The sequence below is a fragment of the Acomys minous genome, assembly GCF_964271855.1.
Source record: "Acomys minous genome assembly, chromosome: 2".
NCBI lineage: Eukaryota > Metazoa > Chordata > Mammalia > Rodentia > Muridae > Acomys > Acomys minous.
In genome coordinates this window covers 145,877,897-145,895,977 of record NC_140484.1, presented here as the reverse complement: position 1 = coordinate 145,895,977, position 18,081 = coordinate 145,877,897, and the positions used below count along the sequence as shown (strand labels likewise).

General features: G+C 55.2%; 1 protein-coding gene across 11 annotated transcripts in view; it reads left to right on the top strand.

The window, feature by feature from the left end:
* The window catches only part of PLEKHA7 (pleckstrin homology domain containing A7), a 203,595-nt gene that overhangs the window by 122,426 nt on the left and 63,088 nt on the right, over positions 1–18,081 (top strand). For 8 of the 11 annotated variants that reach the window (XM_084771588.1, XM_084771586.1, XM_084771584.1 and 5 more), the window contains 3 exons: positions 3,683–3,766; positions 12,194–12,305; positions 13,073–13,177. In XM_084771588.1, the coding sequence (XP_084627714.1) occupies positions 3,683–3,766; positions 12,194–12,305; positions 13,073–13,177 (301 nt within the window). Of the gene's footprint in view, positions 1–3,180; positions 3,200–3,682; positions 3,767–10,739; positions 11,440–12,193; positions 12,306–13,072; positions 13,178–18,081 lie in introns of those variants that run through there. The other 3 variants (XM_084771583.1, XM_084771580.1, XM_084771585.1) reach the window with 3 other exon arrangements.

Here is an 18,081-nt window from a genome sequence, read left to right as displayed (position 1 = left end):
GCAGTCAGGGTCTGGAAGGGCCGGTGCTGAGGCTGGAAGGGCCGGTGCTGAGGCTGGAAGGGCCGGTGCTGAGGCTGGAAGGGCCGGTGCTGAGGCTGGAAGGGCCGGGGCTGAGGCTGGAAGGGCCGGGGCTGAGGCTGGAAGGGCCGGTGCTGAGGCTGGAAGGGCCGGTGCTGAGGCTGGAAGGGCCGGGGCTGAGGCTGGAAGGGCCGGTGCTGAGGCTGGAAGGGCCGGTGCTGAGGCTGGAAGGGCCGGGGCTGAGGCTGGAAGGGCCGGTGCTGAGGCTGGAAGGGCCGGGGCTGAGGCTGGAAGGGCCGGTGCTGAGGCTGGAAGGGCCGGTGCTGAGGCTGGAAGGGCTGGTGCTGAGGCTGGAAGGGCCGGGGCTGAGGCTGCCGGTGCTGAGGCTGGAAGGGCCGGGGCTGAGGCTGCCGGTGCTGGCACAGGAGGGCAGCACGAATGTTAAGGCATGCAGTACGGTGAGCTGCTGTGCGTGTGATTGGGCAGCAGCTGCGTTTTGTCAGTGAAACTCACCTTCCTTCTAATGCTAGAGTGCCTACAGTTAGCTCAGGCCTCATGAGCCTGAGACTCGGGGCCTATTTACGGTGGATGACATGAGTTGGGGGTGGGCAGTACAGTGGTTGCCCTGAGGGTTGATGATGTGTGAGGAAAGGCGACCACTGGCTGCTGCATCTGTTCCAGGCACATAAAAGATTTGTCCTGTGTGTGGTCTCGTCTATTAGAGCTGATCTTAGGGTGGGACCAGAGGCTGCTTGGGGTACCCTGACTGCCACACTAGCATTAATGGGCACAAGGGAGATGAGGGGGAGGTGACGGTGGTACTGCTGTTTCAGGTGCCCTGCCTGCTGGGTCTCTGATTCCTAAGGGAAGAGGGCAACGGGCGACCATGCAGAAGGCATGGGATTTACAGAGACCGAGATTCCTGCCCTGTGGCAACACTTTGCCCTGAAGTTGTCCTGTACACACCCCTGTAGTTGGTCTTTGCTACTTTCTGGGTTCTTCATTTCCCTACCCTTTATCTCCCCAGTTTCACCTCCATCACTAGAAGGGGGGGGGGGAAGAATCCTATTTCTTCTTTGAGCACAACTACTAACAAACCACCCGCCGCCTGTAGGGTGCTAGCATTTATATCCTCTGAAAATTTCCCAGCATTCCAAACTTCACACAATTGCAGAAACTATCTGCAGCTGGTAAAAACCATGCAGAGCACGAGGCAAATCATAGTCAGTTGTGACAGTCCGAAGCAGCCCCACATCCCTACACCTGGGGTCAAACTGAAAGCACATTCTTATAATATTTCTGTGTATCTTAAAGAAACCAAAATCACGCCCCCCTCACCTCAGCCCAGTTTCCTCATTTACAGAATGGGGAGCTGGTGTGTTGATAGCTGAGATGTGTGAGCAGGTGAGGTGTGGATGCTAGGGCGCCTCAGGGCTCTAGATGCCAGTGGTGTGACTGGTTAACTGCTCTCTTGTGAGCAGGACATTTCCCCCTCCAGACTGAAAAGGAGACTGACCTAGAGTTTGGCGTTCTCCAGTCTCCTGGGGACGGTGCAAATAAGGCCCAGCCCTTGAATGTGAAGCAAGGCTGGCTGAAGCAGGTGTTGGGGAGGGGGGAGCCCCCGTGCCCGCCCGTAACTGAAAAGCTGCTTTTTTTTTTTTTTAAGGAAGCCAGGCTGCTGCCTGACAGATGAAGTCATAGGAATCTGTGGGCTGGCCTGAGGGTAGGAACAGGAATTGAGAGGCCAGCTGTGCACGGATGAGTGAAGGCTTGGTAGGGGTCGTTCTCTGGGGCTGGAGCAAGGAGCAAGCAGCCTCAACTGATGGTTTGTTGGGACCAGGGCCGCTCTGGCTGCCAGTGCTAAGGTCACACCAGGCACAGGACAGAGTAAGGAGAATCTCAGGCTCCTCTGGATTGTCCTTCTAACCTTTGTGCTGTGCTGACTTAGATACACTAATCTCCAGAGAGGCCCAGTGCTCAGTTAGGGGGTGAAGCTAACGTCTTAGTGCCACTAAATTGAGATGATCTATTGGCTGAAACAGCAAAAAGAGTCGTCTTTTCACTCCTGTGTTAAGAGCTTTTAAAAAGGGATTATGCCCTTTGATTTACTGATTTGACTTCAGTGGCTTTAACTCAAGGAAACAATTTGAGATGGGGGGCATCTTTGCTCAAAGGTGTTGACTGTAATGGGAGGGAACCCCTAAACTTTCCAGCTTTAGAAGAGTGTGAGTCTAAGCAGAAGCACCATGGATTTGAGGAGTAGGAGTGCTTGGTTCCCCTGTCCCCTTGCAGTGCCTCATACACAGGCAAGATGTGTGAAAAAGATTATGTCTGCACTGTTATTCAGTAATTCAAATGAAGGCATCGGAATGAAAGTGTTTCTCCTGTGTGAGTTAGATGTGGTGTAAAAACTACAGTGGAAACCTTTACATGTTGACTTGAAGGTTTTTTTTGTTTTGTTTTGTTTGTTTTGTTTTTTGTTTTTAAGGAAAGTTAATGTCAAATATAAAAACGGAAAAAAGCAGCCTATTTATATATGGGGGAAATCACTACCAACTTGGGCTCAGCGAGTAAGGACACTTGTCACTCCTCATGTCCTGAGTTCAATCTCTAGGTCCCATACACGTGGTAGAAGAGAACTGATTCCCCAAAGTTGCCCTCTGACCTCACATGTGTACCCTGCAACATGTGCTCCAACCCACAAACAAAAAAATATGATATCAAAAAATTCTTTAAAAAAAAAACCCGAACAAACTCAAACTACCTTGGGAAGAGATTTCCAGATATATAATAATGCTACAGGTGATTTTTATTGTTTCTAAATTTTATAAACACTTTAAAGCAACTATGATTTAGTGCTTGGGAAACTATCCATAGCATACTCTTTTGAGAAAGGAGATCCATTTATTTGTGAAACAAGCCAGCAGCCTCCAGAGCCAGCTCTGCGTCTTTTGAAGTGCCAGGCAGGCTTTGTCAGCACACAAGACACCTACGCGGGCCGAGTCTGTCAGCGTGGCATGGCGGCGGTCCCTCCTAACTTCAAAAGCGCAAGAGAAGCGCCTGGGTGTTGGAGCCATGCAGGCCGCGTTGTAGAGACATGCCCATACGTTTATCAGCCCTTCAGTGAGCTGAAGGCATTTGGTAGCATTGAGAAGAATTTTAAGAAGAGAGGATTTGCAGGGTGGGTGGTTAATTCTTAGGATTCTCCCCCGCATGCAGCGTGGGGAAGCAACTGAGTGACTGCCGCCTGTTTTCCTTCGTTCCTGAATCAGTATCTTAAAGGTTCCCCTCCCCTTACTGTTTCAGTGTTTTGGAACTTTGTGAAATGTCTTTAAGATACTGTGTTTCCCCGGGCATGGTAATGCATAACTGTAATCCCACTATGTACAAGGCAGAGGTAGGAAGACTGTCCAAACTTAGAGGTCAGCCCAGTCTACACAGAGGTTCCAGGGCAGCCAAAGATATGCAGCTAGACCCTGTTTTAGAAAACAAAATCAGCTGGACACTTAGGAGTCAGAGGCAGGGGGATCTCTATGAGTTTGAGGTCAGCCTGGGCTGTGTGCACACTGAGCTACAGGCCAGCCGTGAGGACTGCCTGACGGCCGGGGTCCCTAGGCAGACTGCCTCCTCATCGACTTGACTTCTCACCTCTCTGTCTCTCTAGCCACAACCAGCAGACCACAACGTTCAGGCATCCCGTGACTGGACAGTTTTCTTCAGAAAACAGTGAATTCCTTCTCCAGGAGGAGTAAGTATTTTCTTGTTGCTCTTGTTGCGTCCTCCATACTCAGGCAGAGCTTGAGAGCTTGAAGACACGAGCTCAAAATGTAACTTGCTGTTTCTCCTGGTTCGTGTGTTGTTCGTTCATTTGTTTTGTGGTCAGGGAGAGGGGGCCTGGAGTGGATTGGTTGATTCAGAGCGTGAAGAGATTTATTTCTCTGCCTTCAGTGTCTGGTGAGAGCATGTGGGCGGGAAGAGATGCTGCAGGATGTGCCCTGGTGGTACCAGCATGGCCTCCCGGAACATCACCTTGCACACCAGTGTGCTCTGACCAGACTCCTCACCCGGTGGGAGGGTGTTAAGAGGTGAGGTAGGGTGCAGAGGGCGCCTGCAGGAATTCCCAGGCCCTTGGCCCTGGACGAGGATTTGGACAGAGTGAGTGGAGGCAGGCAGGAAGGGAGAAACGCTTCTCCAAGGGTGGAAACAGGCCAGAGCTGGAAAAAGATCAAAGGCTCAATGGCAGGTGAGTGGATCAGGACTATGTATTCCCACATGGTGGGCCTGGGGTCGTTTGTGTAGCCCACATTTTTCTTTGCATGTTCATTTACTTGTCAGCCTTGGTGAAGAGGGCTTCCAGTCTTTCTTTCATATGCTGATTTTGACTTAACTCCCGTCCTACTCTCTTGCAGCTATTGTACATAAACATAATCTTTAGGGGCCTCAAGGAGGAACCCAAAGCTGGGGTCTGGAGGAGGGGAAGCAGATCCTTGTTTAAATTAGTGACAGTCAGGCAGAAACCCTGGTGACTGGCAGCTGCTGTCGCATAGGGGTTCTAACTGTAGGTGTGGTAACTTTTGGCTTTGGCTTTAAAGACACCAAGCTTCCTCTGCTGTGTCTTCTGTTATAGGGCCTCACTGCCCATGATCGGATCATCTGGGCTGCTCTTTGAAGCTTCTCACTGATTTTCTTCAATTATCAGCAGGTGTTTGGTCCTTTGTGGCCGTCCTAGTTTTATTTCTGTTGTTGTGGTAAAATATCCTGACATCATCATCATCATCATCATCATCATCAAGCAACTTAGTGGGGAGAGGGGTTTGTTTCAGCTTACAGTCTTACTATGGGGAGGGCAGGTCAAACAGCTAGTCACGGCACATACAGCCAAAAGCAGAGATGAATTAATGCCTGCTTGATTGTTTGCTTGCTTGTGTTCAGTTTGACTTCGCCACTCTTAAGACAGTTTGGGACCTCCTGCCTAGAGCATGGTGCTGCCCACTGTGGGCTGGGTCTTCCCATATCAGTTGACTTAATTAATTAAGACAGTCCCCAACAGACATGCCCATAGGCTAACCCAGTGTAGACAACTCCTCATCTAAACTGTCCTTGCAACTGAAACTAACCGTCACAGAGACTAATAGGTCCGTCTGCACACAAGGGACTTGGAAGGTCCAGGAATGTGATTTCCATAGCTGATACCCCTGTGCAGGCCTGTACTTTCTCCTCCTCAGTGCTGGTTGCCTTTACAGCATTTGGGGAAAAGGACAGAAGCATTCCTGAGCAGTGACGGCGGCAGCTGGCTGGCAGTGGGCTGTGCACACCAGTCCCCAGAGTCTGCAGAGCATTTCATGTGGAGGTGGGGCCTGGCTTGAGAGAGAGTGCACTTGCCTTGAGGTTCCGAAGCTCACTTGTGCTGAGCAACCTACTGCAAGGCCTGTGGGCTCCCTTGGAGGCTCCTGACCACGGGGACCCTGACTTGGCCTGCCCTTCCCTGTGTCCAGTGAGTTTCATCCATCCTCCCATTTTCTCACTTGTGTATTTGGAAAGAAAACACTGGTTGGACTTGCTGGTAACGTTGTAAATGGTGTTTGAAGACAGCTCTAAAAAGAGATCTGAGCTTGCTGAAGGCAGACAGGCTCTTACTGAACTTGCCTCTCTGCAAAGGAGGCTTTATGGGACGGGTTTCAGGGCTGGTGCAGACGGTGGGCTTGGGTAGGAATCTCCTGCTGCTGGGTGATGCTGTCTCCTGCTCTTCTTGTAGTTACATGTTGGTAAAAGCTGGCAGCCAGAGATAAGAGCAAGTGAGCTTGGGGAGAGGGCATTTCGGCTTCAGAAGGAGGGTACCCCGTGCTTATCCTTGGGTTTCCAAGCTGTGAGCACCTCATATGTTACCATCCATGGCTGGTAGAACCAGCACCTTGTCTCCAGAAACGGAGAGTCTTGGGCTAGCTTTGCCTGTTGCATTTGGTTGCCATGGCAGCAGAAAAGATGAGGAGAAATGCAAACACCTGGCAAGCAGATGCAGAAACTTGACTGGATTTTTGGGTTTTCCGACAGCATTTGTGACAGTTACAGGTAAGGGGAGACTTGGGGATGGGGCCCTTAGTTCACTCAGGGCCTAGTGGCAGTTCTTGGCGTGGATGTTTCGAAGGGCATCGGCTTGGGAGTGCAATCATTGCCACATGACACCTACGCCTTCAGCTCTTAGCTGGCCAAATATGCAGTCGTGGTTGCTTTGCTGCGTGGAAGGGAAGCTGTTGCTGCAAAACAGAAGTCTTGTTTCTTCCTGTGACTTCTCTTGTCCCTTTCTTTTGCCTCCCCCTCCCCCTGCCCTCCCAACCCTCCCCCCCCCCCCCCCATAGTCTGGGAATTGCTCTGATTGCTGTTTAACAAATGCTGCAGTGTGATGAGAACAGAGGCTTCTTGGTAGATCAGGCAGGAAGAGCAGGTAGGCTGGAAAGGGGCAGGAAGAGCAGGTAGGCTGGAAAGGGGCAGGGAGAGCAGGTAGACTGGAAAGGGGCAGGAAGAGCAGGTAGGCTGGAAAGGGGCAGGAAGAGCAGGTAGGCTGGAAAGGGGCAGGAAGAGCAGGTAGGCTGGAAAGGGGCAGGAAGAGCAGGTAGGCTGGAAAGGGGCAGGAAGAGCAGGTAGGCTGGAAAGGGGCAGGAAGAGCAGGTAGGCTGGAAAGGGGCAGGAAGAGCAGGTAGGCTGGAAAGGGGCAGGAAGAGCAGGTAGGCTGGAAAGGGGCAGGAAGAGCAGGTAGGCTGGAAAGGGGCAGGAAGAGCAGGTAGGCTGGAAAGGGGCAGGAAGAGCAGGTAGGCTGGAAAGGGGCAGGAAGAGCAGGTAGGCTGGAAAGGGGCAGGAAGAGCAGGTAGGCTGGAAAGGGGCAGGAAGAGCAGGTAGGCTGGAAAGGGGCAGGAAGAGCAGGTAGGCTGGAAAGGGGCAGGAAGAGCAGGTAGGCTGGAAAGGGGCAGATGAGAGTGTGGGCGTCTCAGAGGTCCATATCTGGCTCTCGTCCTGCACAGATAGTCATGCGGGTGGCGGGGCTCAGAGACTAGCCCCAGGCAGTCTAGCTTGGAGACAATGCTCTGACTGAAGGTTGGGGCACAACTGTCTAGGCTGTCTTCATGCCAGGTTCGGGGGTGCTGTTTGGGCTCCTTTCCAGCCTGTGTCTGAGGAATTGAGGGGGCCAGGGAAAGTGCACAGTGAGCTGTGGTGGGATGACGTTGCTGCATTGAAATCCCATGTCAGGCAGCCTCCCCCAGGGTGTTGGGAGTTGACAGTAAGCGCTGGCAGCCAGTCTATTCTCTTTCTCTGTGAGCAGGGTTGTGAAGGTGCTCCTGCCTGTTAGGGACAAGAGCTAATCCGTTCTCATATTCTCTCTCTCGTCTTCATTGCATGGTGAGCTCTTTAAACGTGTGCTTGAGTTTCAGTCTGACAGCTACCACAGCTGTCACTCAGCTGAGTCTCTTGTTTTTGGAATCCTTGAGGACAGAGCCTGAAGTTGGGGGTCCATTTATCTAGGTATTCATGGGATAACATTATATAAAGTTTTTGTTTGTTTGTTTTGTTTTGTTTCCCAGTGCTGGCAACCTGCCGAGGGTCATGTCCATACTAGGCAAAGACAGTCCCACCCAACCATATCCCCAGCCCAGTAAGTTTGGGCTGTTTCCCCATAACCTTCTGACTTCCTGCCAGTGCCTTGACCACTAGAAGGGAAGCCTGCCATAGTTTTTATATGTTGACTAAAAAAGTCGCAGGTATGGCGTTGCTAAGAAACCACTGTGGTCTGCGCTAATTGTTTGCATCTTGAGCTTTCTGGAGAGAGGTGGCTTGGTAGTAAAAATCAACTGTAAATGGGATGCAGGTTCCGGGGTCTCCGGGGTGACGCAGGAATGGTTCTGTTCTTACGGGGCCTCCTGGTTCTCAGAAGGAAAGGCGTTTTAATGCACAAGCTACCTTGTGAACAGCGAGGTGGTCTTCACCCCATTTTACAAAATAGAAACTGAGGCCCAGAGAGCTGATTTGTGGAGGAGTCAAAACACTCTGGAGCTCTGCAGAAATGCAGTCATCTCAGCTCCTGCTCTCGGTTTGGGTGTTGGCCTCGGGGCTGATAGGGCCAAGATCTGTATATCTCACAGACCTTGGGGCTCGGCACTTGGAACGTGGGATGTCTTTACGGCCGACCCCACCCAGCTCGTTGTTTCTAACTTACTTTAATTTTTGCGGCACTAGGGTCTGAACCTAGGCCTTCATGTGTGCTGGGCGAGCACTCTACCACGGAGCTGCATCCAAGCTCTCCTTTTACTTTCTAAGATGGGATCTCATTAAGTCGCCCAGACTTGCTGTGAACTCACGCTATAGCTTTGACCTTTCAATTCCCCTGCCTCAGACTTGAGAGTATTGCTGCTGCCTTAGGCAAGTCATTAGTCTCTCTGGGGCTCAGTGTTCTCATCTGCAAAGTGAGGGTGATAGAGGTGACAGACAAGCTGCACATGTAGGAGAAGGCAGGGAGAGCATGCCACTTAGCTGCCCAGGAAGTGCCACCCTGTGTCCTTGCTTGCTGCAGTTTGTGTCCCTGTCCCTCACAGTTTGGCTGACCTGTCCTGCTGTGATGGCATAGTTCAGAGTAAATGGCTTATCGTTTCTGTTGGATTATGTGCACTTTGTCTTCAGGCACAGAGAAAGCCGCTTCTTGACTAAGGTCAAGGTAGAATCCAGCCATTTTCCAACGGGGCTTCCCAGCCCATTTTGTCTAGTCTTCATTTCTTTTGTTTGGTTCTGCCAGGAGGCGGCTGAACCCAGAGTCTAACTCACTGTTTTAACTTCAGCCCACACCCCTGCAAGAAAATAATCTGCATTCATGTCGCTTAAGTGAAGGAAAGGGAGGTCTTTGTTTCAGCCATCCCACTGTACTGGGAATCCCGGCAGGCAGGCTTAGGGTGAATAGATGTCACGTAGACTAAGAGTCTGAGCACGCAGGTCCTGTGGTCTCCATAGGACACGGTGTGCCCGAGGGCATGCTGATGGGGTGACTGTGTGTCTTCTGGGTGAAACTTACTAATGGAATGCATTCGGGCTGAGGACTTGAGGACACATTAGTGTCTGCCAGGCTCCACAGTGGGAATAAGTCTGTCCAGCAAACCAAGCCGAGCCAAGTGGACTAGAACTCGCTTTGTTGAGTGCTGCTTTTCCACGAGGCTTCATACATACATCGTGGGTGCTCCGCTGCTCAGATCAATGCGGTTAAATCGCTCTGGAAGCTCTTGTTAGTGCCAGTTGTTCATCCAGCTGAGAAAGTTGTTTCGATAGTTTCTCATATCTGTTTTCGATATGAAGTGGGTTACTGGTTGTAATCCTAGTAAATGACTTGTGTTCATTTCCAAAGTCATCATTTGGTGGGACCCATGGTGAGGGGATCCAGCGAACACCCTCTGAAGGCCTGCATGTAACAACGAAGGCTGTTGCTTGAACGGGGACCTGTTTCTGCAGGGTTAGTAGAGAGAGCACCGTTGCCTCCCTAGGGCAGATTTGGGGCTTTCCTTTCTTCCCACACCTCCCACCTCCTCTCTTCCATGTCAGGGTTGTGGCCATAGCCAGTCTTTCTCCAAAGAAAATCTCTGCTGGCTCCTTCAGCAGAAGCTCTGTCCTCTTTTCTCACCCAACCTGCGGCCAAGGTGCCTTTCTCTTCATGCTGTTGGCTGAGAGAGCTCCCAGCTAGCGCCTACGGTGAGGGGTCAAGTTAGCATGGCGAAGAAACGGCAGAATGCGTGCTCATTCTGGGTCTCTTGGACCAGGCACAAACCCAGACAGTCTTTTCATTGTCCTGCAGCGAGGGCATAAGGGAGCTGTTAATAAAGAGTGTTGTGCTTGTTTAAGGTGATTTCGATAACTCAAAAGTGATGGGGAAAATGTTTATCTTAAAATGTGCCGAAAAATCAAAGCAGGAATAAATACTGTGAAAATGCTTTTCCCTTTGGTAGCAGGACTATGGGGGATTCCCCTTTGTTCAGCTTTTTCTTGTTCATTCTTTCTTTCCTTCCTTCCTTCCATCCATCCTTCCTTCCTTTTTTTTTTTTTTCTTCCTTCTTTCTTTCTTTCTGGGTTTTTGAGACAGGATTTCTCTGTGTAATAGCCGTGGCTGTCCTGGGCTCACTTTGTAGACCAGGCTGGCCTCAAACTCACGAAGATCCCCCTGCCTCTGCCTCCTGAGTGCTGGGATTAAAGGCGTGCGCCACCACACCCGGCCTTTTATTTTCTTAAATATCTTATGATATGCTTCTATTAGCACCTCAGAGGAAAGCCAGTTGAACTTGGTAAAAATCACAGTTAAACCTTTATGAGACTGGCTCTTATGTCTTGAATTTATTTATACATGTGTGTCTGTGTGTGTGTGTGTATGTGCGTGTGATGTATTTGTGTGTTTGCACGCATGTGTTTTGTGTGTGTGTGTCTGTGTGTTGTATGTGTTACGTGTGTGTGCCTGTAGGGCAGAGGATAGCTAGTAGGGACTGATTCTTTCTTTTACCCTGTAGGCCCCAGGGATTGAGATCAGGTCTTCAGTCTCAGAGGCAAGCACTTTATCTTATCCTACGCACCTGCTGTGTCTTGGGTTTTAATAGCGAGGTATAACTATCCTAACAGCCAGCCCAAGAGTTCTCCTTCCTTGTCCCTCCCTCTGGAACGCTGGGCAGGACTGGGTCTGGGGAGGAGGATTGGGGTTGTAGTTCTGCTTAGAGACAGAGGCAGGACAAGGCAGCTTCACAGAGCCTTTTCCCGCCCCCAAGCCAAGATCTTGCTGCCACAGCCTCTTCCAAGGGAGAGGCTGCGCCTGGTGACATTCGCCATCCGAGCAGGGAACAGCAACAATATTTTGGCTGGGATGGAAGCCAGGGGCAGGGATTGTGGATGAGCCTGGCTGATAAGGAGTCAGCCAGCTTTCTGCCTGGTGGGTAGTGCCTGAGCTGCTGCCGAGCATCTCACGGGGTGGTCCCGTTGGGAAGCCGATGCCTGCCTGCAAGAGTCGGAAGCATAGTGGCCACACAATTCCTGCAGAGAAGTCCCCTCCTGGGGCAGTGCTGGTGCTGTGACGCAGGCCACTCCACGGATCCCTATCCCCTGAGCAATGGTGGGACCTGAAGGGAGCATGGAGTCTCTCGGCGAAGACTAGAGTTTTTCTGTCAAACCCTGTAAAAGTGAGCGACACGGGACATTCTGGGCACTTTTCTTTCAACTTCGTGTGGCCTGGATCCTGCTGCCCATTGGAGCAGCAGACAGAATGCAGCCAGGGACACCGTGGATTGTGGGGCTGGCAGGGTCTTGTGTCATGCAGCACGCTGTTCCAGGATAGGTCCTGAGCTTGGGTGAAGGCATTGGCTGGCACTGCTGTGTGGGGAAGACTGGTACAGATATGGGCTCCGTGGAAGGCAGGTGAGAAGGCTCTTCTTTCACATCTCTTTAGACCTGTTCTCCGAGCTCTGACCTCCCCAGAGCCTCTTGGCAGGAAGTCTATGTGGTCGGATGCTGATGGGGGAGGCTCTCTTGTTCCTTATTGTGGCCTGCCATGTACTTCATGGCTTCCTGCTATCCAGGCATGGCATAGGGGGTTAATATCTCAGTGGCTCTATTTTGGGGCAAATGGAGTGTTCCCAGAATAGGATTCTTTGTTGAGTAGTCTATTTTGGGAGGCAAGCCCCACTGGCTTTTATGTAAGCATTCTCTGTGTATGTCTGGGGGTGTGGATGTGTGCGCAAGTGATTTCTCGTTACTAATTATAAACAGCTTCTTTCGGGAGCCGGGAAGTGGAGGTGTGTGTGTGCGAGGGTACGATGGCTTCGTCCTCCTGTGGGGAGTTCTGTGCGCCGTGAGCAGTTGCCAGGCACATCCTGGTAGGAGAACAAGTGTGGGCTCTGTAGGACCACAGACAGTGTGCTGTGCATCCTTTTCTGAAATGTCTGACTGTGGTGGTGTGTCCGTCTGCCATCTTCTTGGTCCCCTTGGAGTTCAGGGACGGGGATATTGTGGCCTTCTGCCTACAATCTGGGATCAGCCTCCCTCCAAAAAACATGGGGCCTGAGTTGTCCAAGGCCAAGCAACCGGCTCCAACCTGGATCAGATCACAGCCTAAGCTTCCCGTTTTACAACTTGGCACATGCTCACCGGGTTCCCCCACGCCTCCCTGCAGGCCACACTCACACATGTCGAAGCAGGAGAGAAACCAAAGACCGTCCAGCATGGTCAGTGAGACATCCACAGCTGGGACCACGTCCACCCTGGAGGCCAAGCCTGGACCCAAGGTGAGCCCCTGGTCGCTGGGTCTTCATTTCTTTTTTGGGTTCCCCCAAACCCCGTTGTCATCAGAAGTCCTTCTGATTATCACAGATCTGTGGGGTGGGCCCATCAGAAATGCATCCCCTACCTACCGATCAGGACATGGAGACCAGGAGAGGTAGTGGCCCTTGTCCAAGGAAACAGGTGGTTGCTGACAGACCAAGGCTGGTGTCTGGTTCCTTGAGTCATAAAGCAACACCTCTCTTATCACGTGTGTGGTGTTAGACCCAGGCAGGCGGCAGTGACAGACAGGCCTGGGGATGGAGAGTGCCCAGATGTAGGATCACTGACTAAGACCTAGTGATCCTCGCTGGATCTTTGAACCAGGTTGGGGGCCAAGTCCTGGAAACTGATAAAGTCGAGGACTGAAAAGTGGCTTCATTCTGGGATGTCATAGCAACAGCTCTTGACATTAATGGAAGATTTTTAACCTCTCTGTATGAACCAATTGGGGAGTTTGCTGTTTGCCCAGGAAGGATGTTATGGCCCTGGGCATGCATTGATAGAGGGGAGCTGCCACTTAGGGAGTATAGCGTAGACTGCCAGGACCCTCCTCACGCACAAGCACATGTGTGCCCTCCTTATGTATAAGCACGTGTGTGCCCTCCTCATGTACAAGCACATGTGTGCCCTCCTTATGTACAAGCACGTGTGTGCCCTCCTCATGTACAAGCACGTGTGTGCCCATCTAAGCCCTTGCCACTACAAACAACTGAGACCTGCTTTTTCTTAGATCATCAAATCCAGCAGTAAAGTGCACAGCTTTGGGAAGAGGGACCAGGCCATTCGGAGGAACCTCAATGTTCCGGTGGTGGTGAGGGGCTGGCTACACAAGCAGGTGAGGAGGCTGAGGTGGGAGGAAGGTGGGAGAATAGAGCTTGCTTCTCCTTCAGCCTTGGCAAGCTGTGAGCAGTTAGAGAAGTTTCCTGTCCCAGAATTTGTTTCTGCCCAGAAGGTTCTGCCTGCTGTGCCCAGTGACTTGTTTTTTGTTTGGTTTTGTTTGTTTGTTTTTTAAATGAGCTGTTTGCTTAAAGGTTGCAACTTCTCTCTGCAAACCTCCTTTTCAACACATTGGCCCCTGGTGCTCTTGGTGTCAGGGGCTGGTCAGCGGGGCATGGGGGTGATGGAGATGAAGGGGAGAGGTCAGCGGGGCACGGGGGGTGATGGAGATGAAGGGGAGAGGGCAGCGGGGCATGGGGGGTGATGGAGATGAAGGGGAGAGGGCAGCGGGGCATGGGGGGTGATGGAGATGAAGGGGAGAGGTCAGCGGGGCACGGGGGGTGATGGAGATGAAGGGGAGAGGGCAGCGGGGCAGGGGGGTGATGGAGATGAAGGGGAGAGGGCAGCGGGGCACGGGGGATGATGGAGATGAAGGGGAGAGGGCAGCAGGGCACGGGGGATGACGGAGATGAAGGGGAGAGGGCAGCGGGGCATGGGGGGTGATGGAGATGAAGGGGAGAGGGCAGCAGGGCATGGGGGAAGATGGAGATGAAGGGGAGAGGGCAGCAGGGCATGGGGGGTGATGGAGATGAAGGGGAGAGGACAGCGGGGCATGGGGGGGTGATGGAGATGAAGGGGAGAGGGCAGCAGGGCATGGGGGGTGACGGAGATGAAGGGGAGAGGGCAGCGGGGCATGGGGGATGATGGAGATGAAGGGGAGAGGGCAGCGGGGCATGGGGGATGATGGAGATGAAGGGGAGAGGGCAGCAGGGCATGGGGGGTGATGGAGATGAAGGGGAGAGGGCAGCAGGGCATGGGGGATGATGGAGATGAAGGGGAGAGGGCAGCGGGGCATGGGGGATGATGGAGATGAAGGGGAGAGGGCAGCGGGGCATGGGGGGTGATGGAGATGAAGGGGAGAGGGCAGCGGGGCATGGGGGATGATGGAGATGAAGGGGAGAGGGCAGCGGGGCATGGGGGGTGATGGAGATGAAGGGGAGAGGGCAGCGGGGCATGGGGGGTGATGGAGATGAAGGGGAGAGGGCAGCGGGGCATGGGGGATGATGGAGATGAAGGGGAGAGGGCAGCGGGGCATGGGGGATGATGGAGATGAAGGGGAGAGGGCAGCGGGGCATGGGGGGTGATAAAGATGAAGGGGAGAGGGCAGCGGGGCATGGGGGGTGATGGAGATGAAGGGGAGAGGGCAGCAGGGCATGGGGGATGATGGAGATGAAGGGGAGAGGGCAGCGGGGCATGGGGGGTGATGGAGATGAAGGGGAGAGGGCAGCGGGGCATGGGGGATGATGGAGATGAAGGGGAGAGGGCAGCAGGGCATGGGGGATGATGGAGATGAAGGGGAGAGGGCAGCGGGGCATGGGGGGTGATGGAGATGTTGGGGAGAGGTCAGCGGGGCATGGGGGGTGATGGAGATGAAGGGGAGAGGGCAGCGGGGCATGGGGGGTGATGGAGATGAAGGGGAGAGGGCAGCAGGGCATGGGGGAAGATGGAGATGAAGGGGAGAGGGCAGCAGGGCATGGGGGGTGATGGAGATGAAGGGGAGAGGGCAGCAGGGCATGGGGGGTGATGGAGATGAAGGGGAGAGGGCAGCAGGGCATGGGGGAAGATGGAGATGAAGGGGAGAGGGCAGCGGGGCATGGGGGATGATGGAGATGAAGGGGAGAGGGCAGCAGGGCATGGGGGAAGATGGAGATGAAGGGGAGAGGGCAGCAGGGCATGGGGGTGATGGAGATGAAGGGGAGAGGGCAGCAGGGCATGGGGGGTGATGGAGATGAAGGGGAGAGGGCAGCGGGGCATGGGGGGTGATGGAGATGAAGGGGAGAGGGCAGCGGGGCAGGGGGGTGATGGAGATGAAGGGGAGAGGGCAGAGGGGCATGGGGGGTGATGGAGATGAAGGGGAGAGGGCAGCGGGGCACGGGGGGTGATGGAGATGAAGGGGAGAGGGCAGCAGGGCATGGGGGGTGATGGAGATGAAGGGGAGAGGGCAGCGGGGCATGGGGGATGATGGAGATGAAGGGGAGAGGGCAGCGGGGCGTGGGGGAAGATGGAGATGAAGGGGAGAGGGCAGCGGGGCATGGGGGAAGATGGAGATGAAGGGGAGAGGGCAGCGGGGCATGGGGGGTGATGGAGATGAAGGGGAGAGGGCAGCGGGGCATGGGGGGTGATGGAGATGAAGGGGAGAGGGCAGCGGGGCAGGGGGGGTGATGGAGATGAAGGGGAGAGGGCAGCGGGGCATGGGGGGTGATGGAGATGAAGGGGAGAGGACAGCGGGGCATGGGGGGTGATGGAGATGAAGGGGAGAGGGCAGCGGGGCACGGGGGGTGATGGAGATGAAGGGGAGGGGGCAGCGGGGCATGGGGGGTGATGGAGATGAAGGGGAGAGGGCAGCGGGGCATGGGGGTGATGGAGATGAAAGGGAGAGGGCAGCGGGGCACGGGGGGTGATGGAGATGAAGGGGAGAGGGCAGCAGGGCACGGGGGATGATGGAGATGAAGGGGAGAAGGCAGCAGGGCATGGGGGATGATGGAGATGAAGGGGAGAGGGCAGCGGGGCATGGGGGATGATGGAGATGAAGGGGAGAGGGCAGCGGGGCATGGGGGAAGATGGAGATGAAGGGGAGAGGGCAGCGGGGCATGGGGGAAGATGGAGATGAAGGGGAGAGGGCAGCGGGGCAGGGGGGGTGATGGAGATGAAGGGGAGAGGGCAGCAGGGCATGGGGGATGATGGAGATGAAGGGGAGAGGGCAGCGGGGCATGGGGGGTGATGGAGATGAAGGGGAGAGGGCAGCGGGGCAGGGGGGGTGATGGAGATGAAGGGGAGAGGGCAGCGGGGCATGGGGGGTGATGGAGATGAAGGGGAGAGGGCAGCGGGGCACGGGGGGTGATGGAGATGAAGGGGAGAGGGCAGCGGGGCATGGGGGGTGATGGAGATGAAGGGGAGAGGGCAGCAGGGCATGGGGGGTGATGGAGATGAAGGGGAGAGGGCAGCAGGGCACGGGGGGTGATGGAGATGAAGGGGAGAGGGCAGCGGGGCATGGGGGGTGATGGAGATGAAGGGGAGAGGGCAGCAGGGCATGGGGGGTGATGGAGATGAAGGGGAGAGGGCAGCGGGGCACGGGGGGTGATGGAGATGAAGGGGAGAGGGCAGCGGGGCATGGGGGGTGATGGAGATGAAGGGGAGAGGGCAGCGGGGCATGGGGGAAGATGGAGATGAAGGGGAGAGGGCAGCGGGGCATGGGGGAAGATGGAGATGAAGGGGAGAGGGCAGCGGGGCATGGGGGGTGATGGAGATGAAGGGGAGAGGGCAGCGGGGCAGGGGGGGTGATGGAGATGAAGGGGAGAGGGCAGCGGGGCATGGGGGGTGATGGAGATGAAGGGGAGAGGGCAGCAGGGCATGGGGGAAGATGGAGATGAAGGGGAGAGGGCAGCAGGGCATGGGGGGTGATGGAGATGAAGGGGAGAGGGCAGCAGGGCATGGGGGGTGATGGAGATGAAGGGGAGAGGGCAGCAGGGCATGGGGGAAGATGGAGATGAAGGGGAGAGGGCAGCGGGGCATGGGGGATGATGGAGATGAAGGGGAGAGGGCAGCAGGGCATGGGGGAAGATGGAGATGAAGGGGAGAGGGCAGCAGGGCATGGGGGTGATGGAGATGAAGGGGAGAGGGCAGCAGGGCATGGGGGGTGATGGAGATGAAGGGGAGAGGGCAGCGGGGCATGGGGGGTGATGGAGATGAAGGGGAGAGGGCAGCGGGGCAGGGGGGTGATGGAGATGAAGGGGAGAGGGCAGAGGGGCATGGGGGGTGATGGAGATGAAGGGGAGAGGGCAGCGGGGCACGGGGGGTGATGGAGATGAAGGGGAGAGGGCAGCAGGGCATGGGGGGTGATGGAGATGAAGGGGAGAGGGCAGCGGGGCATGGGGGATGATGGAGATGAAGGGGAGAGGGCAGCGGGGCGTGGGGGAAGATGGAGATGAAGGGGAGAGGGCAGCGGGGCATGGGGGAAGATGGAGATGAAGGGGAGAGGGCAGCGGGGCATGGGGGGTGATGGAGATGAAGGGGAGAGGGCAGCGGGGCATGGGGGGTGATGGAGATGAAGGGGAGAGGGCAGCGGGGCAGGGGGGGTGATGGAGATGAAGGGGAGAGGGCAGCGGGGCATGGGGGGTGATGGAGATGAAGGGGAGAGGACAGCGGGGCATGGGGGGTGATGGAGATGAAGGGGAGAGGGCAGCGGGGCACGGGGGGTGATGGAGATGAAGGGGAGGGGGCAGCGGGGCACGGGGGGTGATGGAGATGAAGGGGAGAGGGCAGCGGGGCATGGGGGTGATGGAGATGAAGGGGAGAGGGCAGCAGGGCATGGGGGGTGATGGAGATGAAGGGGAGAGGGCAGCAGGGCATGGGGGGTGATGGAGATGAAGGGGAGAGGGCAGCAGGGCAGGGGGGGTGATGGAGATGAAGGGGAGAGGGCAGCAGAGCATGGGGGATGATGGAGATGAAGGGGAGAGGGCAGCGGGGCATGGGGGATAATGGAGATGAAGGGGAGAGGGCAGCGGGGCATGGGGGATGATGGAGATGAAGGGGAGAGGGCAGCAGAGCATGGGGGATGATGGAGATGAAGGGGAGAGGGCAGCGGGGCATGGGGGGGTGATGGAGATGAAGGGGAGAGGGCAGCGGGGCATGGGGGATGATGGAGATGAAGGGGAGAGGGCAGCGGGGCATGGGGGGTGATGGAGATGAAGGGGAGAGGGCAGCGGGGCATGGGGGGATAATGGAGATGAAGGGGAGAGGGCA